Source organism: Mugil cephalus, chromosome 1 (assembly GCF_022458985.1).
Source record: "Mugil cephalus isolate CIBA_MC_2020 chromosome 1, CIBA_Mcephalus_1.1, whole genome shotgun sequence".
Taxonomy (NCBI): Eukaryota; Metazoa; Chordata; class Actinopteri; order Mugiliformes; family Mugilidae; genus Mugil; species Mugil cephalus.
The window spans coordinates 12,397,807-12,424,162 of NC_061770.1; the positions used below are offsets into that span (position 1 = coordinate 12,397,807).

At 41.2% G+C, this 26,356-nt stretch overlaps 1 protein-coding gene across 15 annotated transcripts in view; it reads right to left on the bottom strand.

The window, feature by feature from the left end:
• LOC124996960 (membrane-associated guanylate kinase, WW and PDZ domain-containing protein 1-like) overlaps positions 1–26,356 on the bottom strand; it is a 90,211-nt gene that overhangs the window by 54,870 nt on the left and 8,985 nt on the right. For all 15 annotated transcript variants that reach the window (XM_047570438.1, XM_047570431.1, XM_047570412.1 and 12 more), the window contains exon 2: positions 2,295–2,411. In XM_047570438.1, the coding sequence (XP_047426394.1) occupies positions 2,295–2,411 (117 nt within the window). The remainder of the gene's footprint in view (positions 1–2,294; positions 2,412–26,356) is intronic.

Here is a 26,356-nt window from a genome sequence, read left to right on the forward strand (position 1 = left end):
CTAGATAAACTGAAAGCTAGATAAACTGAAAGCTAGATAAACTATTAGCTAGATAAACTGAAAGCTAGATAAACTGTTAGCTAGATAAACTGCTAGTTAAATAAACTGTTAGCTAGATAAACTGCTAGTTAAATAAACTGTTAGTTTGAATGCCAAGCTCAAGAGTTGGAGATGAAGGCAACTTTAGCTCAACATTAACATGTTAACATATTGTCACTATGAAGATGTTTGCATGATGAAACTGACATTTATTGCTGTGCAGTCTCTTGTTAACAGAAGAGCAATTGCAGTATATGAGAATTACCAAGGGCTAATGTAGCAATATGAAATTCTGTTCTGCACATTTGGTGTTTTATTCATACGTTCTCATATATGAATTAGTCTAATCGGTCACACACATTTATTACAGCTCTTTCAATGCACGACTGGATTCCTTTAAAGAAAGAGCACAGAGCACTACAGTGTAAGTCTGAAAGAAATGACCCCTGAGTTGCACATTGTTCCTTCTACGTCTCACTCTTCACTCACTGAAAGGTTATAGCTTATAACTTAATGCTGCTGCTGATGCCTTGTTCAATTCAATCACACTGAAGCTCTCACATTTCCTCTCCAGTGGCTTTTACCAGTCAGCTATGATAACACTTCCACCTCTTAACACAAGCACTGCTGTAATGGCTACTCCCTAAACTTAAAGGCAGAAACAGATATGCAACAGCTCAGGATTCATTTTATTATTGTTAAACACAACTTGATGATCTATTGACAGTGACATCTCAAGCAGCATCTGTTGTGTGGCTCCGAATCTTCTGCCTTCCCTAAAAACGAACTTCATGTGCACTTGCAAGCCATCATCACAGGTTATGACCTGAATATATTTATGGGTCAGGGACTTTTAAGAGGGATGATGAGGCGATGATGCACTCCACAGTTATTTTAGATATTTTTAAAATCTGAAAATGTTAAAGCATACAGCTATGTATTCATAACAGTAGAAGTGAGGACACACAGTATTACATTTTAATATTTTTCAAGAGTGATAAGAGTAAATGTATCTTAGTTGCTTACAGAGAAAAGACTAACAAAAATATACACAATAAATTCTGTCTATAAAACTGTTTCAAGCCCTTTAATCATCCAGTGCCCCATATACTGCTTTGCAATGCAAACATGTAGCATTTTCTTTTTCTTCTTTTTTATTTGTGTCAACACAGCCTGTCCTCTGCACGCAGGGGCCTCTCTGATGTACTGTGACCTTTGCAAGAGCCCAACATGTTCATCACATAATCAGGCAGGAATCTATTTTCAATATATCAGAACATCATAATCCCAGGCAGGGCACTGGGGGAGGCTCAGAGAGGAGGATTTACCAGTCACATGGCTGAGCGCAAGAGATTGAGAGGCAGAGAGAGAATAAGCAAAGGACTAGAGAGAAAGAGAGAGGGGGGAAATACATTAGCAGAGAAGCTACAGTTTATTAAGGGACACTGTAATGCAAACACATGCAAACCAACACACAAATCCCATTCCAACGAAACAAGAGCAAATGGTGATTGATAGGATTGACGATGCCTCTTTTTGGCTGGTTAAATCCTGCCCGTGCATATGTTTGGTAATGAAATCAGTGTCTCTGGGGGCAAAAACACATTAACGCGCACACATGCTCATCATATCCCCAGTAGATTCACCATACAGGCTGGTTTAATCGCTTAAAGCCTCAAGTCTTGTGCACATCAAGCAAAATGCTTTGGAAACGCAAGTACAGGAGTACAGTAGGAAAATTAACCAAGCAGAGCTGGACTGTGTCAACCACTCGCAGATCCAACTGTTTGTGATGTAACCGAGCCCAGCTGTGGAGTCTGGCACGGTGCTGGGTGTTTGACTTGGGCCACAGTCCTTGTATATTTCACAGCTATGTGAGACAGCTGCAAAGATGGTGCCCTGGCACGGTCAACGAGTGGCTTTAATGGGCAATAATAAAAAAAAAAGTCTACAGCGAGGGTGTTTAGGAAATGTATGTTTCTCATTTTGTTTATCAGAAACAGAGCATCATTAAGCATTTTAAAAGTTGAAGGCGAAAAATAAAGTGTAACCGGATAATTTATGGGTCAGTGAAAGGGAGGGATAAGATAAAAAGGAGATGAAACGGCTGAGAAAGAAGCCAAAAGAAAGTGGGTCATTTGGGTGACGATGAGGAAATGATGTTAAAGAGTGGTTAAAGACACCATTCTTCAGCCAGATGTCCTGGTTTCAGCACCCACCATCAGAGTATCATGAATACTAATGCTTTTACTCACAAGGCACAGCGTGACGATACAGATTGGCTCGGATGGTCTTCTGCAGCTCGTGGTCAGGAGACGACTTCTGAAACCTCAAGCTCAGGTAATGCTTCAGGTCCTTGTTGAGCCTGTGACCTGGCAAATGCAGACACACAAAAACAGCTTATAAAAACAATAAAAGAACAATAAAACAATAAAGATATATACATAAAAAAATTGGTCATTCTGTCTTGTTCTAATTTTTTTTTTCATTTGATCGAAATACAGCCAACAAAAGGCAACAGCATTTCCATTCCAAATACTGACAGAGCTAAAACATAAATGCAAGAGTCAGTAACATGACTTTGTGTTCTGTTGAACGCTGAATTCAATTGTTACCAAGCAAGATATTTATATCTATATTTAATTTAACTTGATGTTAGCACTTAAGTCATGTCATGGGATTAATAAGAAGAAGATGCTTGCACACAGTGGGGCAGAAAAGTTATCAAAGTCATTTAGATTCCTCACTATGAATGTACCATATTTCATGGAAATCCATCATGGAAATCCATCACACAGACACAGGTTTACACATACTACCCATTCAATTTAATTAGATTGTAATGGGCCAGTTTTAAAGAAATAAATTTGAGTAGCAAGATGGATTCACACAATATGTAACAATATGATTCATTAAATTGGATAGGCAGAGACTGAGTCAGGTCTGGGTAATTGATTAAAAGCATCTCTGATTGGCTGGAATTCTCAAGCATCCGTCCAATCAGGCGTGCTGATGCTGCTGGCTGAGTTTGAACACAGCCCCGGTGCTCACAATGGGGCCAGATGGTCAGAGCTCTCTCTCACGCCAGGGTCTCATTTAGGACCATTTAATGATCTCCAAATATATCATCCATGTCTGAGAGAGCTGGCAAGCAGTTCTTGGGGGAGGTACTACGGCCTCCTGTCGGCCTCAGATCGCACCGGAGGAGTCTCTCCTGGCTTGGAGCTTTGGGGTGGATGGCAGAGTCAGTGTGCTGACTGGGTATTGAGTTTACTTGGGGACTGGGACTTATAACATGGTTTAAAGTTGTCATTTAGAGCTTGTTAAACCTACTGAAAGTGATCTATTACCATATGAAACAGAATATGTGCGCACACCTCCAGCAGCAGCTTTTTTACTGGAGGTAGAATGAATAAAACAGACCTTAACTACATTCTGTGGAGATGTAAATTATTTTTTTTGACAACTGGGATTCAACTGACCCATTACATCACTCTTAGGTCGTCCTAATGACCACATAGGTTTTTCATTTCTAAGGAACCAACAAACCTACCAGTGACATTTTTCCACCTCTGTCTGGTTAGGGTTGACCAAGGGAAAGACTGTTGTCATGGATACAATAACAAAATGGTTGTTATGGATGTGAAACCAGAGTGTCTAAAAGAAACGCTAAGGTTTAGTGTTGAAGTCCATTACTATCCAATGAACACGCAGTGGAGAACTACTAAATGCTACTGATGGTGCTGAGTTGCAGCCTGTTTTTATACAGGCTATACATATGTAACATATGTGCACCACAGAGTATGTAGCACACAAACTGGGTCAGGTCAAGAATATAGATTTCCTCGTTGCAGAATCCATTGCTTTCTACTGGGTTTTTATTAGTGATGTCATCTACTAATTACTATGACACGTAAGCTCAGAGCCAACTGTAGTTTTATATCATGGATGAGTCTCCTGGTATCTTACAATCCCAGTTTTAATGCTATGCCAAGCTAACTGTGGTTGGTTTCACTTTTATTGCACATGTTTGATACTTGTTCTGATTACTGGCCTAACTCGCAGCAAGAAAGCTAATATATAATACACTGCCTGTCCAAAAAAAAAGATGTTGCCACCTGGATTTAACTAAGCAAATAGAATGAGCCTCCTATTGGATAATTACTCCATGGGTGATTATCCAGCTGGCAACAAGTTATTTAACCCAGAACTGATGCAATGAGTAGCTTTTCATATCTTCAACAACCATGTAAAAAGACACATCCCGTGGTCATAGAAAAGATGTTAGTCTGTTTGATAAGAGTGAAATCATTGATGTGCATCAAGCAGATAAAATATTTAACCAGAGTGAAGCAGAAACTACTAAAATTGTGTGAAGAACTGTCCAACACATTATTAAAAACTGGAAGGAGAGTGGCGAACCACCGTCTTCGAGGATGAAATGCGGTCAGAAAAAAATTCTTCTTGATCGTGAACAGCTATCACTTAAACGTTTGGTGAAATCAAAACGAAGTAAAACAACAGCAGAACTCAGGGCTATGTTTAATAGTGAAAGCAAGAGCATTTACACAATATAATGCCAAGTGAGTTCAAGGGATTGGTGAACAGCTGTGTTGTCTTAAGAAAACCACTAATCAGTGAGGCTAACCAGGAAAAAAAGGCTTCATTTTACTAGGGAGCATAAAGATTGATGAGTCCAGATTTACCCTGATCCATCATGATGGGGCATCAGGATAAAAAGAGAGACAGATGAAGTGATGCCCCCATCATGCTTAGAGCCTACTCTACAAACCCGTGGGAGCAGTTCTATGATCTGGCGTTGCTGCAGTTGCTCAGGTCCAGGTTCAGCAACATTAAACCCAAATAATGAAGGGAGCCTCATTACCTGAATATACTGAATGACCAGGTTTTTACATGAATGGATTTTTTTTCTTCCCTGATTACACAGGCATATTCCAAGGTGATGCCAGGATTCATGGGGCTCAAATTGCACGAGACATTCACACATGGAAAAACCACAACAGAGTCCAGACCTTAACCCCACTGAGAACCTTTGGGATGTGCTGGAGAAGGACTCTCCCATTATCAATACAAGATGTTGGCCAAAAATTAATTCAAAACTAGATGGAAGTGAATGCTGTGACGTTGCATAAGTTTATTGAAACAATGGCACAGAGAATGCTGTCCAATCAAATGTTAGAGTGTGTGACTTTTTTATTTGGTGGCGACTTTTCTTTTGGCCCGGCAATGTATAGTATTATATAATATATATATATATATAAGTTCCTGAAATATGTCAAACTATTCCGCTATGGTTACAGGTTTTAGGTGTTAAAATCCTACAACACCAGAAGACATACTCAAAAACAGACACATTCAAATAAGAATTGAGTCTGGCTAACATGAGCCAGGAAGTAGGCGTTGAGTTCTTGCAGCCTAAGAGGAACTGCTACTGAGGGACTAGGAAATCTAGAAAAGGACAAACATATCAGAAGCATCAGTTCAGCAGCTGAGAAAGGGAAACCTCCACTTAAAGCGGAGGGGTATCAAAGATCTGCCCTGAGGTGTGGCCCCGCGGTGACATTATCATCCGTCACGTCCACCGCCTCCCTCCACGGACAGGACTATAAACACTGAAGGAACAATGAAAACGTGAAGCAATGAGTCTGACAACACTGTCGTCGAATACTACAGTGACAACAATAAAAAGATATCATCAAACAGGGCACTAAAACATTTGTCATAATTAAGGGATTGCAATAATTGAGATTACAGTAAATTGTACGACAGAGATTTAAAGCACAATGCACAAAATGACCACATTTAAGGTGAACATTCAGCTCACACTGCTTATATTAGTATAGTCTTGATTTGAATTGTAGTGTGGGGTACTTTGTTTTTTTTTTTTTAGTGGAGACATTGGTTGGTATTCTACTTTGCTGTATTTTTCCGTTCCACTACACATACACACACACGCACATATAGCCCACTGTGTAATTCAGTGCAAGCAAAGCACAGTCAGGTAATTGTTACCTAGCAACCAGCCAGTGCTGACGACCATCATTACGGTCCCTGCTAGGCAAGCAGAAGTCAGATTGTAAAAGATACAACAGCACACACGCACACGCACACTCATTTAACACATACAAGCATTCTTCCTATCAGCGCATCGTCTGCAGCTCCATTTTGATTTATATAAACACCATCTCATCAAAAATAAAATATGTTACACATACATTAGCGCTTGTGTTCAGTGCCCAGTCAGTTTTGCTGGCTCAGATGCTTTCCCCAAGATAAAGACTGCATGTCAGGAACAACCCCCTCCCATGGGTACGTACAGCGAGCAGAGGGCGGGCCGCCCAGGTGTCATGCTCCATCAATGAGGAAGTCATCAAATATTCAATATTTATGAGGATTAAAGCCGTGTGAATCAGAGTGTACAATCACACCACTGGGCCGCATGTGTGTGTGTGTGTTTGTGCGAGTGTGTGTCGAGTTGCTGTTTACTTAGTGTCCCTCTGGATTTTTAATCCCAAATGCTGTTTTGCAAAACCAAATAAGCAGATGTTACGGTGCAGCAGATGTAGCTTTCTGCATGTAAAATTGGAAATTTTAAGAAAAAAAAAAACACATATCTTGCTGCTTGACAAAAAAAATAAGTTCATCACAGACCCAGACAGAGGAAAAGATTTGAAAGTGTGATTTGGTACATTTTAGCTGTGTCACAGTTGGAGACATTTTACATTTAGAAAAAGCATTTCAGAATATAGTTGTCTCGCTTTCAATTTATTACAACATTGAGCTTTACAAAAGCAGTATTATTTGGCCCATTTAAAGTGGTTTCTCAGCTGAATATAACAAAAAGAAGTTTTTAAATCTAAAGAAAACAACTGGATGTGCTGAGAAAACTGGATATATGATCCCAGCTCAGCAACCACAGGCCTTTATTTCTGAATAAATAGAACGGGCAATATTGACCTTTTTACCAAAATAGACAGTTGTACGTGTTTATTCTGAACATGATAGAGACTGCTAGCATGGGAAGATGAGTTGCAAACGAGCATCAGCGAAACGGTGACTAGGTTCAGATACAAGTGTGATCTATTGTTCATTTAAAGTAATACTGCTGTTGTATTCAAATAATAACATGTGTTCACAGTTGAGACAATGTAATGAAAGATTGTGGAGTTAGTGTCGATAGACACAAACCTTCACGGTTTGTAAACAATGTGATGTATTTTGAGGGGCGGGGCTTAACTGGATGCAAAACATCTCACTATAGCTTGTAAATAGCAGTTAGCATATTTCAAGAGACTGTTCCGGCAAGAATGGACGAGAATACAGAGAATAGAGCATATTAGTATATTTAGAGAATATACTAATATACTCACTCGCCAAGGCCGCGAGTGTTACTTTAAAAAGACAGATGGGACGACATTCACTGCCCCCTAAACTCTCATTCACTAGATGGACGATTTGACCAAAGGAGGACACGGACGGGATGAAGTCTGGTCTGTCTTTATCAAGTGAAGTCTCTCCAACAAAGATATTACAAGAAGTAAGTGGAACCACTGTGTGGGGTAAAGTAGTAAATGCAACTTCTGCTTGGACACTGCTGAAACACGCAACTGATGTTGCGGTAGGTCGCGGTTAGCATTAGCATTAACATGCAACAAGAATCACCTAAATAATAACTTAACATAATTTCAGTCACAATTTAATCTGACCTATAACATTTTCCAGGCTGAAACTGATGATGCATTACATATTAATTTGACCTGATATGAAGTGTGTCCATTGTTGATTGTCTCACTCCAACCCTTTCCTTTAATTGCCGAAGCCAAACCAACATTGTCTATGACTGGCAGTGACTGGTATGTGATAAAACTTCAAGTTAGTGTTGTTGATTTTTCAGTTCATATACAGCAAGACAACATTTTTACTGTTGAAAGTGACAGTGCTTGCCTCAAGCTTCCCTCTGTTTTGCCTCCAGCTAACACTGTGACGTCACAGTGACATAGGTCATGAAGGGGTCTATACATCTGTCCTTTGGCATTTGGCCATTACCTGTGTCAAGTTTAACACAAAAGTGTTGAATTAAAGTATTGGAGAGATGATTTTGCAACCCCAAAGATATTAAAAATCATGCCAAGGGAAACATGCTAGAGGAGATGTAAAATTGTTTAGAATTCGCTGTGGGAACCATGAATATTGCCAGAAATTTTTAGTCTGGACTGAGTACGTTGAGAACTGACTGTGATCCTTATGTTAAACCACACCACTGAGATTTTTTGTTGATACAAACTAGTTAACTGAAAATGAATAAGGTATGTTTTAGCAAATGGTCCTACATTTCTAAATGATCACAAAGTCATGGGTGCAGGTGCGCTGAGCCATAAGCCACAAATTGGCAGCATTTCATCAATTGTCCTTTATTAACAATGTTTCCGTCCCCAGACATTCAGTCCTCCGTGTACCTTTCCTGATGAGGTCTGAGCAGCAAAACATTGTTATTAAAGTGAGTACAAAAGGTCGATGGTGGGCATGACGTCTTTGGGAGAGCCTTGCACATTAATCAGTGATGATAAGGTGTTTCGCAGCTCTAAAAATGCCATATTAATCTTGTCAGTGAAAATCTCTGACTATCAGTCTGTCTCCAGACGATAAGATGGATCATTTGAGAGTTTGGAGAGGATCTTCTCTCATAACGCTAAAAAAAAAAGAATCACTTCATCAGGGAACATCTAAGGCACGAGAGACATGACTGCGCTGAGAGACAGCTTCCTGGGAGCTGAAGGTGTTTGTAGGAGCCGGCTGTTAAAAGACCGCGCGTGACGGAAATTGGTGCTTTTTAAGCCAGATGAGGCAGAAAAGAGACGTGTGAAGATGAGAGTTCTCCGTCCTCTTTGCAGATAGACTGAGAGCGAGTGAGAGAGAGAGAGAGAGAGAGAGATGGATTTAACCCAAATAAGAGTGGATTAAACACATCCTCCATGCCTCCAGTCAGCATTGCATAACCTTCAATCTAGTTATGCATCCTCGTCTCATTTTGGGGAATGAGGATGGGAGGTGGCAGCGCGTGCACTAAAACATCTGAGGAGATAGTGAGTCACGCATTCTCTACGTATATCCCTCCACTGTATAAAATAAAAAGACATTTGGGGAGGATTAAACAAAAACTTGTGCATTAATACAGGCAGGCAGAGAGCAAAAACATATGGTAGCAGCTGTGTGAGACATCAGCGGAAGATTTTGCAAAGCAGCTGCAGTCGATAGTACCACAGAACAGCTGTCATCACTACAAGTCATCCCCACTGCCTGTCTATCATGCCTGTGGAAATAAACATGCCAGGTGGTTATTATTTCAAAGCATTGCGCTAGACATCCCGAGCAGCAGATGCGGTTTGGGTGATTGTGATCATTTTGTGTTCATGTAGAAGTTAAGCAAACAGCTGATACAGGATTGACATTCATTTGAGGAAACGTCCACAACCACAGTGTGTTTCCTCTCTCTGTGTTTGTCTGCATGTGAAGCTCAGCTGCTGATTGGGATTCATCTGCCGTCCTCCAGCTCAACACTGCCCTCTGTGTCTCCAAGCGCCATAACCAATAGGTCTGCTTCACGCAGAGCCGTTACCGTGGAAACCCCGGAGCCAACCAGCGACTGAGAGGAGTCATGTGTAGTCATTATGGGATGCTGCCCCCTGGTGGTGGATCTCAAACCATGTGGCTCTTAATCCCTCGTGGTTTCACTCTGAGCTTTTTTAAAGATTCAAAAGATATCATTTTCACAAGTGAAGGCTGTCTTACGTAAAATTCTAAGGTACTCCAACTTTACTAGCATTCTTCCTCTTCATTAAACTTTAAACCTTCACTTCTCTTTGTTTCTGCAGGGAATACTGTTGTTTAAAGTTATTATAGCTCCCAAACTACCAGCTTTGACACGGAAATATGCACCCGTGTGTATTTTTAAAGAGTGGCAGTGCAACTTTTACCACATGAAATATATAATTTTGTTTCCCAGCACTATCACCAAGGTGTTTTGTAATGCAACTAAATCTTTCTGGCAGTCGAAAACCCAGTTGGAGAGCAGACACAAACAATCTGTAGCCAAGCTGGAACAAATCGAGTGTAAAAAGGTTTAAAATATACCAACACCGCTGCTTCACCACAAGATTCAAGATACGGACCACACATGCAGATAGTAGGTTTGTTCTGGCCACAGCAGAAAATAAAATCCTTAAATTACAGCTGCTGCCTGGGAGAAGGCTACACAGTTAATACCCTGCATCTGGCAATTACTGAGGGCAAAATATGTATTACATGATAAGGTGAACATTGTTCCCAAACAATAGTTTAATTTGCTCATATATGAAATTCTTGCTTTGTTTTGTTTTTTTTACATCAAATAGATTTTTAAAAAAAACACCAAATCATCACCAAAGAGAAGTTTGTTTCAGCTTCTGGTGTAACACAGAGATACCAGGAGTCACTGTATCAGCGGTCCACACATGTTGAGAGCGGCCTTGTGTGTTTCTCTCTCCCGTGGAAGCTGCCGTTGGCACAGATTAGGTGTTAAATGACAGGCAGGTTGCCCTTACTTTGGGTAGAGGAGAACAAATAATCACACAGCAACTGGAAGACACGCTCACACTCACACTGCTCTGCCTAATGAAACGCCACCTGCAGTGATGACAGAGAGGATTACGGAGCAAGACAAGACGCCCCCCCAAGCCTGAGGATGTTGGGGTGAGGTGATCGGGTCTAGAGGTTCGGCCGTTAAAAAGCCAACCGTGTATATTCACTTTGAGATCAATAACTCTCACACATGTGTGTTGAATATGACGCCAGCAGCAGGTCAGCTAAGCATAACGGCGTGACCGGTATGACTTGTTGACTTGTGAACTGCAGAGACTCCGGTCCTTATGAGGAGCCGAGCGAACAAATTAATATGCTGGACACCTGCAGAAAAGCAGATGGCAGAAGAATTCATCTACTCGGGATGGGATGAACAAAGCTGCAACAGTCTGCAGAATTAGAAAGGTCTACAAAGCAGCATCCAGCCGGGGATTTCACAAGCCTGTCTGTTATCACATTTTGATTAAGAAGACTCCGCTCTGTCTGCATCCCTCCGTCTATTGTGGCACAACAGCAGCAGCTGAAAACAAAATTACACACCGACCGTCCATTACAGATGTATTTATACTAAACATCTTCTGAGCGTTTCAAGTGGTTTTTGTGACTGTCTCAAGCAATCCCAGGCCGAGGACAAAGAAATGGGGTCTCCTCCAGGGGACAAATAATATTGTATTTCCTCTCGCCTATTCCAAATAATGGCCACAGAGTAGGAACTGGAAATGCTGGTTCTTAAACAGTAAATTCCATTGTTTCAGCGGCTTCCTGTGGGTCTCAGGACATCCCGTCAGTCAACACTGGACTCTCCAGTTACAGATGAGAGCCTTTAACTCTGCATTATCCAGTAATATAAGGAGAGGCTGTCTGAGAGAGGTGAACACAGGCAGGGATGCAAGAGACAAAACTAATCGGATAGTCCGCGCTGCTGTCAGCGAAGTGCTTCACTCGGATCTATTGGTGTGGTAGAGTAGCTGCAATCTCCAGCTTTTACACAACCATTACCCTGCCCGAGAGAGGGCACGGCAGCAGACACAGAAGACGCAATAATGACCACACTGGACATGGGTGTCACTTGTTTGTCAATTAAGCTCACACATCATCCCTGTCGCTCTGTTGCACACATATAAAAGAAGTGTATTCAGATTCGTCACAGCCGCCGTTCAACTGCTGCCAACCGTGAGCCCTGCAATCAGAGAGCCAGGGGTGGAGAGGAAAAAACAACAGCCTCAGAGAGGTCCGTAGTAAAGCTCTGGACGGGTCCTCTGCCATCGCATCCTATAATTACCTCCACAACCAGCCGCACCCAGCACTCCTTTCATGTGATTCCCTCTGTACGAAGCAGGGAGCATAGAGAACACCAAATGACACCATGATATACAGAAAGCCATTTTCTCCTCTGTATTTCAAAAAGAGACTTTATTTCTATCTAATGAGACAAATTAACATGAATCTTAACTTTTACTTTATTTTATTTGTGTTAGTTCTCATAAATAATTATTGTGTGAAAGTGTTAATTTTGTCTTGCACTGATGGTGCGTTCAAGTGCATGTTTGAAGCTCTGGATTACTGAGAGATATTGATAACTATATTTAAGTGTTTTAAGAAACTGACATCATCACATCAGCTCATAGCAACTCTTTTAAAGGGAAATGGACACACCACAACACAGTGCATGTATTTTTTTTTCATGAACGTGTTGCAACGTATCATATGCAAAAAAGATACACAATAAACAAGCATGTAACGATTCAGAAAGTTTGCATTAAATGTTATTTCATTGTTAAAATCATAAAAATACTCATATACTCGTATACTCGTATACACTAGTTAAATACTCACTTGTTGTTTTGTCTAAAACCCTACTTTAACCTGAAAGACAACATGTAAAAGTAAGCTAAAACCAGAGAACATTAGATAAATCATTATTATTATATAAAATGATTACTCAGTTCTCGTAGTTGATCACTGGTTAGTTGATGTTATTTTGTAGACTTGTTGTTGGTTTTGGATGGACAGCTGCAGAAACGTATGGATGGTTCTGACCCAGTTCTCTGGTGCTGTGCTGCTGAGTCAGAGTCCGCAGTGCATGATGGGAGAACTGGTTTGAAATAAGAGTCACAGACGAATACATACACAAACACACACTGAGGCAAGCAGAGGCGGTATGTTCCGCTCCAGTGCGCTGCATCTGCTCACTGCTAAATATAACCAGAGGAACCCGGGCCTGCCGCTCCTCCCGCTCGCTGTTAGCAGCTGAGTCGGCCGAAGGATGGAGAAAGGAAGAGGGGAGGCAGGGAGGAGAGGCAGCGATTGTGGAGACCAAAAGAAAGAGAAACAGCTTGAGGGTTGAGAGAAGGGTCACTCTTGACTGACATGGGCATCAACCCAGAAAAACAGAGACGCAGCTTCAGCATTCTGCCTGCACCCAAAAAATATTTTAGCACAGACTAAACATGAACGAATATTCCTGTCAAATACTGGAACGCCAAATTCAATACACTCCAGATGGCAGGATTTCTATTATTATCCTCTGGGTTTGATGGTAAAGTAAAGGAAAAACTCTTCTGTGTGCCATGTATTTAAAAAGAAATAAAAACGCACGCATAGCAGCTATTTTAATGTGTCTATTGTATCTTTTTTCCTCCCATGGGCAGCACATGTAAAAACTCCGAAGCTTCCGGCGAGCCGAAACCTCCCCACCCCTCCCCGACGGAAAGCATCGAGCTACGGTGGGGACGCGAGCACGCCATCAGTTCTGACTGGCTGCCTCTGTTAAATGTCACTGCCCGCCTCGTCGTCACACTCAAAGGGCCCCCTCTGTCATTAAAGTCCCCTCTTTCACAGGAGCCGACCACCACGGGCAATGAGACCAGATAGACGCCCACCCCCCACACCACTCATCCCTCATCCCTCCTCCCTCCTCCTCCTCCTCCTCCTCCTCCGTCCCTCCCTCTCCCGGCTGCAGCCTGGAACACATCACACCACAGGGACGAGTGTGTCATCACCAGCCGGCTAATATGATGAAACACAATAAAACACGAGAGGAGAAATGACCACATTAGGCTTGAATTATGGTTTATATGCATTTGAATGAAGGAGTGGAAAACGGGGGAAGCTTTTCCACCGGGTGTAATAACCACTAATTTGTACCTTGAGGGTTGTAATTGAAGGGTATTGCTGCAGCGCACAAACAAACCAGTGGAGATGACTTCAGAGGTGGTACTTCCAATGACCTATATATTTATATATATGTATGTGTGTGTGTGTCTGAGCTGTCTGTGGTGTGAATTTCTTCAGTTTGTAACCCAACTGGATGCTGCTATTAGAAATTTGTGTTTAGAGGAAGCACTATTTCAGAAATGCCAGGCTGGCAATGTTCGTCAAAGGACCTAGCTCATATCGTAGAAAAGGAAGTGTAAAGCAACAATGGAAAAAAAAAATACAATACAATTGGAGTTCAAGAAACTTTACTTTAGACAGATGGTGGGTGGGGAGGTGGGGGTTCGCAGTTATGATTAGGTTAAAGAGGAGCATACATCTCAGGCTCCATCAAAACTGGGAGCTGATAACAGACCGCAGACTGACAGCTGGGGATTGAAGAAACACCACGGATCTCAGTGGGAAGCCTTGTTATCACGATGCTAAAAACCTTCATAGGTACATTTCAGACCTAGTTCTGTTTCCTTTAAAAAAAAAAAAAGTTAATGGGACAAAGAGATAACAAGACAGAAAAGAGAAACAAAGTAACAGCCCTAAGCCTTATCCTTTCAATTAAACACTGAAGCAGAAACGGCAAAAAAAAAAAAAAAAAGGCTGATGCCATGTTGTGAGATGCCACTTCCCAAACTCATGCGCTGCTTCCGGCTTCGGGTGATGCAACCTGATTGATTCGTCGGGTAAATCTAAGCATCCCCATGGGTGACGCTATAACAGATGGTCCAGAGAACAGAAGAGTCTGTCCCTTTTTATAAGCTCTGAGTGAATACAGAAACATGCAGAAATGGACGGGCTTCAGCGCGTTCTTCTTCCTAACCAGGCGACAAAAAGACAAATGTCAAAAAGGCCTTTCTGCGAGATGCTCGCTGCCCAATCAAAAAGACACTTTCAAGCGACACATGTTGGCAGTATAAGATCTCCTCGCTGAGCTCAGTTTGGGAAACCTAACTGGAGCGTTCATTAAACCACCAACGTGACCCATCTGTGGCCCTCAGGGCTGAGCTGCTTCAGATTAAAGGTGAGTATGTGTGTAACGCGAGGCCGCGGTCACCCTTCATAAACCGCTCACCATCAAACACTGACCATCAGACTGGCAGACACGGCTGATTCTGCTTCACAGCTGGAGAGAACCGAGCACACGAGACGACTGAGTGACTTTTAAGATGGAACCCGCAGGTGATGGAAACAAAGACCGGAAACTGAAGGGAAATACGTGTGACGCCTTTTAAAGAAACAGGGGGAATGAACGTGTGGGTTTCATTACACTACTGAACCAAGAGGCAACAAGGATCCTAAAAGACAAATGCCTTCGAAAATGGACAAATGAGTTGTTTCAGCAACAATTTACAGCTACTCAAACACGAGTATTTGCTGCTTCTCTTTGTCACGCATGATACTAAACCTGATAGATTTCAGATAAAACAAGAAATGCTAACGGCTTCTTTTGTAGCATGAAAGAGAAACATCAATGATTTTATAATAACTTTAGCAACAAAAGATGAACGATGACCAGACTCAGGCAGCACAGTGATGCAGCGGCTTGCAGGAGGAAAGTTCCTGTGACTGTGGTGCTCTGGCCTCATCCCACAATCCAAAGACGTGCTAGTTACGTCAGCTGGTGTGGATGTGAAAGGTTGTCTGTCTCTCTGTGTTAGCCCGACGACCTGTCTAAGGTGTACCATGCCTCTCGCCCCACAGCAGCTCCACCAGGACCCTCCACAAGATATGTGTTCTGGTCGTGAAATATCAAGGAAACAAATGTCAGGCGAGTATGCTTTTACATTTAAATTAGTTGTTTTTTAACTAATCATAATGTATGGTCACTATGAAGATCTTACCAATAAATAAAAAATTAAGTCAACAGGACTTGAGTTTCTTAGAGACATTTGCCTTTGTGAGAGAGGAGAATCATATCATATTTGTTTTGATATCTCACAATGAAATACTCAACAGCAACACAAACCCCAGCCTTTACAAAGACATAAGTATGTTCAATCCAAACCGCTACCACAGCTTTGTGAGAGTAAGACATTATAGACGTATTTGACTGAGTGCAGCTCATAAACACGACTGATAGAGTCTTGTCAAGTTTAATCAGAAAGCTACATACAGTAAACTTCTGCAACAGATGATGTACCGACGGTCCAGGATGAAATCAGGAGAGCTGTAGAATCGATGAGTTACAGACTTGTATTTTCTTCTCCTGACTGAGATAGAAAACTGAAGAGAAGGATGAAGGTAATAGAGGGTATGCACGTGACATCAGGGCAAGCGGACGTCTCCGCGGCCACTGAGTGGCAAAAAGTGACAGTTGAACATGGAGATTAGCAGCATTAGCTTGAACCATAGGATTTAATAGTGTCTAAATTATAAAATTAACTTAAAAAAAAGATGAAGAGCTGTTTTGTGATTGACTGTACCAACAGATCTGAAAAGCAATGAGAGATACTGTATATTTTTATAGATATCTCCGAAAGCCACAGAAACCTGGTGTCGTGGTTCTCATTTGCTGTCAGGTAATATTAATTTATGCTGTATTTGTTTAATGAAGTCATACCTTCAGTTACTTCTTCTTCAGTCATACCTTAAGTTACGCTGTCTGATAAATACAGACAGAAATACATTTATCACAGCTGAAACTAACTTAAACTGAGGCTAATCCACTTTTTCACATCCATACTAGTTTGTATGGATCATTGGCTTGTCCAATGTCCTTAATTTGATTTTATAATCTGCATTTTTCCCATTTTCTAACACATTTCACCTCAGGGGGGCGTTTCCCCAGACGGCAGTGACGTCAGAGCATACCCTCTATCATCTTATGGTGAGCATTCCTTTTTTGTGACATTTCATGGCCTAACAATTCAGTGATTATTTAATATTGAATAACGTAATTATCGACTGCTGCAACTGTACTTCAGAAGTAAAAGAAGAAAAAAGAGGAAAGAAAGCGAAAACCAACAGCCACATCTTAAGTATTTGGATCAAAGCTGCTTCACAGTCAGAAATGGTTGATGGTGACTGTTTGAGAACAGTTTACAGCTTAAAAATAAACACAATAAAATGAACATTTCTCTGGAGCAGACGTTATTACATAAATCACTAAAATGAGTCTGAGCTTTGCTTCCTACTCCTTGCATTTCTGCCTGTGTGGCGTTTGACTGTGGCTGCTGTACGAGTCCTTTAATGAGGCACTGATTCATTGTTTGATGTGACATAATACGCCGAGTCCTCGTCCTTCCGAGCTCTCTTTTAATGAGCGCCTGCTGGCACCCAAAAGTGGTGACAACACATCGTGACACAGGATAGCGGCAAAAATGATCAGGAAGGAATTTTTCTTCTTCTCCTCTTGTATCGCCGCTACATTCAAGGCTACTGTCGGGGGACCGTTAAAACGTGATTCGTAATTCCTTCCTTCCAACATCCTTCATTTTAACGACAAGAAATCCACCAGAGACGGTAACAATAGGATTGGAACATTTCCAGTGCTTACCCAGCCATATTTGAGTCTGTGATGAGTTCAAGGTCTGACGCGAGGAAGGATGTGTATTAATTGTAGCTAAACATAGTAAAGACCTTGTGCCTTTTTTAACCACTTTTCCTGGTGTGATCATGGAAGACACACGACAAAGCTGGTAAACTTTGGGGGGAGGTGTCTATCCACATGCGTGACATGCGTCAACGTCCTTGCAATCTTTAATATCTATAAGGTCTGATACTTGTTTCAATGTATGTTGAATGTGAATATTTACAGGTTTTAATCTGAAATTAATTATATTTTCTTTTTGTTTTGCTGTCTTTTGTTATATTTGTGACATCTTAACATTTAATCATATTCCTTATGCATTCTTCTTAGCATGCAGTGTTAAGAACCCACCTAGACCTAGACCAGACCAGGCACCCCCACACCATAGCAATGACACTCCTTGATGGCAGCAGGATGTAGTCTGGTCTGACACACTCATGAAAAGGGTTTAAGAAAAAAAAAACATGAAAAACATCAATGATGATCCAGGCCCCTCCCCTCAACCCAAAGGACCCAAAGGCCTCAGAAGGCACACGTCATTTCTCTGATGAGTCACAACTGTGTTGGAGGCACAAGGGAGACCCACACAATGATAGGAAGGTGGTCATAATGTTATGCCTAATCGGTAGAGTATTTATCACTTTTTTTCTCTGCTGCAGAAGGTCGTTTGATGTGGCCAGATGTAGTGCATGAGTTTGGCCAAAAATGCAATACATAACCAAACAGTAAATATGTTGTTGTTATTGATGCTTCAGTGCATCAGACTCCGTTTACCTGGGAAATCTGTATGGCCGGGATTATATTACATTACATTATTCCATTTTGGTTCACCTTAAGAAGCTCAGTGCTCAATTTCGTGTTAACTACAAACTACAAGAGAAGCCTTCATCACCGAGATACTAGCAGCAGCCAAGTGTGTAGTTTAATCAGAAGAATTACACAACCTTTCTATTTCTATTTCGCCAAAGCTGCAATAAAAGAAGCTGAGCCCATTATGGCATTAAAATGCAACGAATGAACTATCAGTGTGAAACAAAACACATCTCGGCAACAAAATAAGACACAATGATAACACAATGTTATTGGAGTATCTCAAGGTTTAATGTGACTGTAAAAAAAAAAATAATGGCCTTGGGAAGGGAAGCTCACCATTAATCATTTGTTTGACATATTTATGAATGCATGGATACATGCGACTCCATTGTATTCATGTATCTTTGATTTATGTGGAAACATAATGTTATTTATTGCCATTTGTGTTCTGGGTAAAAAAGAATCCTGCTCTGTATCATTAAAAGCATTTTCTAAAACTTGAAGCCAGTGCCAGAAACTGTAGCTCATCAAATGGACACATGAGGCTGGTTTCAAATCCAGTCTCCATAAACCTCCAAAACCAACTTTACAACTGAAAAATACATGTTTACAACCTGGGTAGCTACTTTTGTGACAATTGCATGACACAACTCACTGGTTTAATAAGAAAGAAAAAAAAAATATACACTACAGGCCAAAAGTTTTGAAGCAAGATCAAATTTGTACATAAAAGATCATAGTTTCATTAGTAGCCTATACTTTGCATCGAACTAAACATGATTACTATATAAAGACTTACTTTTTTACTATAATTATCAAGTATTTGAGTTTTTCTTGCTTATACTTTGCTTTCTTCAAAGTAACCTCTTCTGACTTTAACAACATGACGGCATCTACAAGGCATTCGTTCCACAGGAGATATTCATATGCAGATTCTCAAACGTCAAGGAGTTAAAGTGAATAATTCAAACTAGGATTTGTTTTTTTTTGTTTTTGTTTTTTTACTTTTGCACTGAAGTTGTGACTCTTGCAAATCTTCTCAACCCTAAATCTAAGCCCTTCTTTTCTTGAGGGAAATGGTGCATACTTATAAAAGCAAAGTCTGATCACGAATCATAAATACATCCCAGTATACATATAACTCATGCCGGTTTTTAAGAAAGGCATTGTGACCAGAAACTTGAAGTTGCTTCCAGACTTCTGGCCTGTAGCGTATATAAAATTACATGTGGTGCCCACATAGGTTGCGGGCTGCTGAGGTGTCACTGACCGTCTCTTTTCCTGTTCTCATCTGTAACCTGTAACCTGTCCTCTGTACACCTTCGCCCTCGGGCCTACCAGACGCTGCCACCTTCCAACAAACAGCTGCATCCCAAGGTCACCACCCTCCCTCCCCCCGTGCAGACAGAAGTACACAAAAGCAACAGCCACGCGGTTTCCATGTATATCCGTTCCAGCTTTGAGGAACAGCAGAAACTCCTTTTATCATCTCATAACATTACCCGCCGAGGGTTTTAAAAATACTCCTCGTTCTAAAAACAGCCATCTGAAGGCATTACGGCCACAATACGGCCTTTGCAGTGACGGTTTACTGATTAAACAGCACCAGCTACCCCCCACACACTGAATATAATGAGAACACAGATAAACATGAAAGAATAAAACGCTGTTTTCCTCCTAAGAGCTGAATGAGATTTGAGTCAGTTTCAGGTCAAGTTAACAAAGGCAGCACAACACAAGATACGACGGCATGAGAGTCGCACAAGTTAAGAAGCGAACAGTGAGTTTAGCCGGCACCAACAGCTCAGACAAAAATGTTTCCGTCATTATGTCGCTTTGTTAAAAACACTCTGAATTTACTTTGGAAACACGGCGCTTCAGAGCCACAGCTGGAAGAAAAACAGAGAGTGATTTGATGCGTGGAGGCATGTGTCAGATTGCGGTAGATTTGTACGTGAATGCCCGCCGGATGACTGGAGGAAAATATTGGTCTATAGGAAGGTTCATGTTGATGGGCTGAGCCACTGGCCACGAGCAGAGAGCGAGACATGACTTTCGTACAGCAGGGACTTTAGAGGCACTGCCAACAGAAATAAATTCAACACGTGTTTAAGAGTTACTGGAGGGTAGTTACTTATTGAAAAGAAATGGCTGAAGGGCTGAAATGTTTAGTTAATAAACTAATAGAACAGTGTTTTTGATCATGAAATGAGTCATTAAGCCGTTAACATGGGTCACCGGCTTAAAACACTCACACTCCACGCTGGACGACTTCATTGCCTCTTTAAACAGCTGTGTAAAGTTTTCTTAGGCTCTGGAGGGAACAATCTACAATTTGAAAAAAAAAAAAAAAAAAAAGTCTAGCTAATATTGTCAGAGTTACCATTGTTTCCGAGTATTTATAAGAGACCAGCTGCAGCTGAGCTCTGGGGCGCTAAAGAACATTTAAAAGGAAACATAAGATCTAGCATTTCTGCAGTGTGACTCAAATAATCTTAACACTTTCACACAGCAAGCTCTATCCACTTTCAGCTGAAGAAACAAGGTTGCCGCAACCCAAATCACTTGTTGCCAGGACGTTCAGTGATTGTGAATTCTCATTTACACAGACTTCATGTTTATAATTAGGAGACACAGAAACAACCACTCACCTGAACGCACCTTCAAAGTCACTTTTTCTACTGCGAGTCCCCACCGTTTTAAGTGTAACACTAAATCAACAGACTGATGGTTGCTCATATGTTGATATACATATAATACATAATAAATACACTGATCAGCCACAACATTATGACCACCGACGAGAGATGTAAATTACATCGACCATCTTGTGACAATTCAGTGTTCTTCTGGAAAACTTTTGGCCCTGGCATTTGTGTGGATGTTACCTAGACATGTACCACCCACCTAGACCAGACACCCCCACCTTACAGCAACAACACTCGTTGATGGCCAGCAGGATGCAGCCTGACACAAGCATACGCAAAAAAAGTTTAGAAACAACTCAAAAAAAAAACATTTTAAATGTACAAGCACAAGGTGTTGACCTGGCCTCCAAATTTACTACATTACAAACTGATCAAGAATCTGTGGGATGCCCGGGAACCAGCCTGATCCACAGAGGCCCCTCCCCTCAATCCACAGGACCCAAAGGCCCCCACTAACAACATCCTGTTGCCAGACACCACAGGACACCCTCAGGAGACCCATGTCCATTTACTGATGAGTCACAACTGTTTTGGAGGCACAAGGGAGACCTACACAATATTAGGAAGGTGGTCATAATGTTATGCCTAATTGGTGTATATATCTTCAGGTCCTTTTGATCAGACAAAAGAAGCAATTCAAGTTTCTCCAGCTTTGCCGCTGGTGTCAGAAGTTACAAAGGACGTTCTGTTCCGTTCTGTTTTTTGTTTTTTCTTTGTAATTATTATTATATTCTCTAGCAATTAATAATAGAAAAATTACAGACTGACTTTGTTCATCTTAGTTGCAAACATAAATGTTGCACACATAACTACATTACTGGTTAAAGTTGAAAAGATGACGGGCATAACGTGGCTCATTATCAACTAAGAAACTGTAGAATAAAAGCGAACCAAAGAATTTCAATGAGACACAGAGCAAGGCCTTTCCTTACTGATGTACAATAACATGTGAACATGTTTCTAAAGTGAATAATATATCACTAGAATAATATATATGTGACTAATAATCTGGTAGCTCGTTAAAGCTGTCAGAGAGCCCAAGCATATAAAGCGTTTTCAATAGTCCAATAGCAGTAGCATGTATTTCTTTCTTGTTGTGTTGTACGGGTGTACGGGTGTAAACAGAGACATTTCCCATGCCGACACCTTTCACCTTCATTACTGTGGCATTCTCCACTTCCTCACCGTGACTAACTTAGACCACCACAACCGGAACCGTCCGCAAGCATCTTGACAGTAATGAGAATATCAGATGAAAGAAGCCAGTTCCTGCAAAGCTGCTTTGATTTAGATAAGGCGTCCTTCCACTTGACGCACAAAGATATACGACTGGGAACAGAGGAGGAGATAATGTGGATGCTAGGAGCCACAATCGTACACACAGACGCAAAGAGCACATGAAGGTTTTTGAACCTTCGCCTCCACCTGCTCAAAGTTGTCAGTGCTCCGTGGTGGGGCTTCACTTCTTCACCTACTGCAGGGTAAAAACTCAAGGATACAAGACCATGGGAAAACTAGACTGGCCCCTCTACACTCAAAGATCAAAGCTGGCTCTGCTTACTGACTCAAGTTGCTATGGTACGGTTAAGGTTTAAAAACCAACCTTTCAAGATAGATGGATATAACAATATAGGGAAACCCTGGTTCAATATGTGTTTATGAATTGTAGTATCTCTTTTTTTTTTTTTTTGCATATAACACGTTTTAATTATATATATTTGTCTCCAAATATCCTTGTGTGGGTCTGTGAGTTCAAATATCTAAACACTATGCGTTTAAAGTTGAGAGAGCTGAAAATGTCAGAATTCACATAGACTTTACCGTGGTGATAAACAAACATCTGTGTCGTCATCACACATATGATATGACTGTCTGGACTGACAAGCAGGTAGCACCATGATCCACCATGTGGGTAAATAAAAGTAACAAAACCTTCAGACAGACCTAAATTATTTAAATAAATAATAAAGATACCTTCCAAACCAATTGCACTGTTGCATCTAGAGTATGACTTCTGGAGATTGCAGCGTTTGTAATTAGACTCTCAAAGGCTCCATAAGGTCATAAAGGTCTGCGGTGAATGTCACTAGAATGAAAATGAGAAATTTAACTTCAACTGACACCTCTCATATCAGCACCAAAGCCAGCGGCACCGGAGGCTTTACTTGCACACAACTTCAATATAAAAGTCTGTAACTCATGAAACAGTGTAGTTCAATGATGTATTATATTACTAAAGGTGAATAAAAAACGGAAACAACTGACACCAAGCCTCCCCGGGTCTTTTGGTCTCATCGTGACCATACTACTATATGATTCTACCACTGGAGGGCTCTGTGTGAAATTACTTCTAGACTCACTGGAACGTGTCTGCAATCCTCCAGCCACTCCCAGCTGTTTCATAATGCCCCTCTGATAGTCTTATAATCTAGGTGATGTTATACAAATGCGGATCAACACATAAGAAGTTACGGGAGGCTACAACTGCGGCTGGATAGTTTCTCTGCTGCTCAGGAAGTGATGTAACAAAGCAGCAGTGGTTTAGATAAACACTAGAAAATCCTTTAAGATAAAATATACATGACGATAGTGTGATTAATGTCATTGACTAATCCTAAGTACATTTACACATTTTTCACCCAAAATTGATTTGTGTACATTTTTATTGCAGCGCAAACATCTGGCCTAGTATTTCTAACCTGACGCTGATTTTTGGTTTGAATCACTTGCCACTCCAAACTAATCTAAAATGTCTAATGACTTGATCATTATAAAAACAACCAGAATCTATTTGAACTTTTAATACTCAATTAATGCCATTGGCCATTTTCCAAGCGGTTTCTGATTCCAGCCTATTAAACGTGACTATTTTCTGATTGTCTCTGTGTATATTCGGACTGAGGTGAAACCATTGAGTTTGGACAGTACACCGATGTTTAACAGACCAAAAAGCTCATTTAAATAATCACATTTTAAATCACTTTGTTGTCCCTCTGAGCGACGGTAGGTTTGGCATGATGCTTCGCTAAACCAAACAAAAGTCTGGACTTTGTCTGCTGGAGCAGACATGACTGGCGGAGCTCTCTGACGAAGTTCCAGGAAAAAATATTTCACATCAGCACAGCTTATGTAACGCTCAGAGATTTGTCAATTCATTCTTATTTTTTTTTCCCCCTTTTTGGATAAAGCTTGATTATTGTTTCAGCAAAGCAGTGAGATATTAACATAAAAGGGACTTTTCAAGTCAGAGCGAGTTACCTTGATTCTCACAGGCTGAGCGCAACAACGCTGTGACTCTTTAAATATTAACAGGGTTCTGTCAATAGAAACCTCATATACTTTTAACAGCTCTTGTGCTGTCATTGCTGTAAACATGGGTAAACCTAGAGCTGTGGGCACTCATAAACTAAAGTGGCCTTTCCGTTCTAGCAACTTGGCCACTGCGCTGCTGCCTGCCGTTGACTTGTAGAATAACATCTTAGTGTTTTACTACTACACACAGTATGCTTTCAGATTAAGCAGCAGTGTGAACATCAGTGTCAGTGTATCAGTTGATAGTGTATAAAGTGGTTTACACACTGGTAAACCCGGCATGGTCGGGTCAGCCTCTCAAGAGCTTATGAGCAACCTGAATCTCTGGAGATTGACAGACTAGGAGGAGGGGAGGGATGGAGAGATCAACAGCAGGAGAAATCCTCTAAGGATGATCTGCGAACCTTTCCCCTCGGCCTAAACAGCACGCCGCGCAATAAGAAAACCGTTGTGTCCACATAGGCACATTTTATTTGAGAGAAAGCTCGGCGCAGACCTTTGTAGAAACATTTTCAACTCTGCAAGGCGTCCTTCCCCCGGCTGATCTAAAAGCCAGGTTGATGACAGAGGAGCTTTGGGAAAATTAGAACGTGTCTCACACTACATGCAATTTGCATCTTAAGGAAGGTGTAATTACTGCGGCTACAAACCACAACAAAACCAAAGAAACTGCCTAAAAGTGGAACTGTGACAGGCCTGTAATGTTAAGTAATCCCCTCCAGATGTGTGACTCCAGGAGGAGCCAGGCTTAAATGTCAATTTATTTCCAGTATGTGACACTCAGTAAGGATGTGTATGTGTGTGTGTGTGTGTGGGGGGGGTGATGGACTTTGTAGCCTCATGCATGAGTGCAGCTGCATGTGCATGTCAGAGCAGCACGGAGAGAGATGGACTAATAGAGAAAGAAGCCAAAGGCAAGATCTTAAAACTCTCTTGTCAAACTACGGCACAGGGGTGCAGGAGACAGACAGTAGCACAGACAGGATAAGAGATTTAATAGCAATGTTGTTGTGACTGGCCACTAATAGTCTCTCAGTAAACAATCCTTAATCTGAAGTGTCCCACTCAATTTGAATCCTTCTAGTAGCTTTGTTAGTCTGGGTAGCAACGGAAGTTACTTTAGAAATAAGGATATACGCCACACAAGCTTAACCTTTGCGAGTCCATGATCACAACAGGAAAACTAGGTCACCTGGAGCGCTGCTGTCAACTTCACTGGAGAATAAATATAAAGGCAAAATCAACAGTATTTGGAAAAAGAAAAAAGAAAAAAACATCCCAGAGGATTAAAACCCAAAAGTCATGTTTGATATCAGGTGTTTACGTTGGGAAATATAACGATTCCTTCAAAGCAAGAGTATTTTTTTTAATTTTTTTTTTTATTTTCACACATACTCTCAGAAAAATAAAGTGTTCGGTAACAAGAAACGGATACTTCCATTCTGCCCGTTGTGTCTCCAGGCTGTAAACTCGAGATTCAATCAGACGAGGTACTGGCTGCACGTCTGGGAACAAAAGTCTACACAAAACTTAAACCACAGAATGCAACGCAAAGGAGAGCGTCTGTGGCTAATCTTTAGTAAGTGTCATATGTAGGCTGGTGTACTGTAAACCACCGTAGTCAAAGGTGTGGATACGCCCCGCCTCTTCACCTCTGATCACACTGGCTGTACTTTGGAACAACGACACAACAATCACAATCACAACCAGGGTGGGTCTCCATGTTTAAACATTAAACATGTACATAAGACACTACCTACTCAAAAACATATGACATAAAGAACCTGCGTCTATTCAAAAGACCAGGTGTGGAGTTCAGAGGACTAAAGGAGGGGAATTCACCTCCACACGAAAACCAACCAGCGTTACACCAAACTAAACTAATGGTGCGTTCAGGTATCCTCTGTTAGCTCATAAAGCTCCCAGGAATTAGCTAAGGCTAGAATAAAGAAGACAATGATAAAATGTGTAGTCATTCCACATTCATGACACATGAGGTAGAAGATATTAACAGAATTATCATTTATTTGCCCAGTTTAGAAAAAGAGGACCAGCTTTCTTCTTGCAGGTCTGCAATGTAATTGCTGAGTTCGGGGCACTTAAAGTG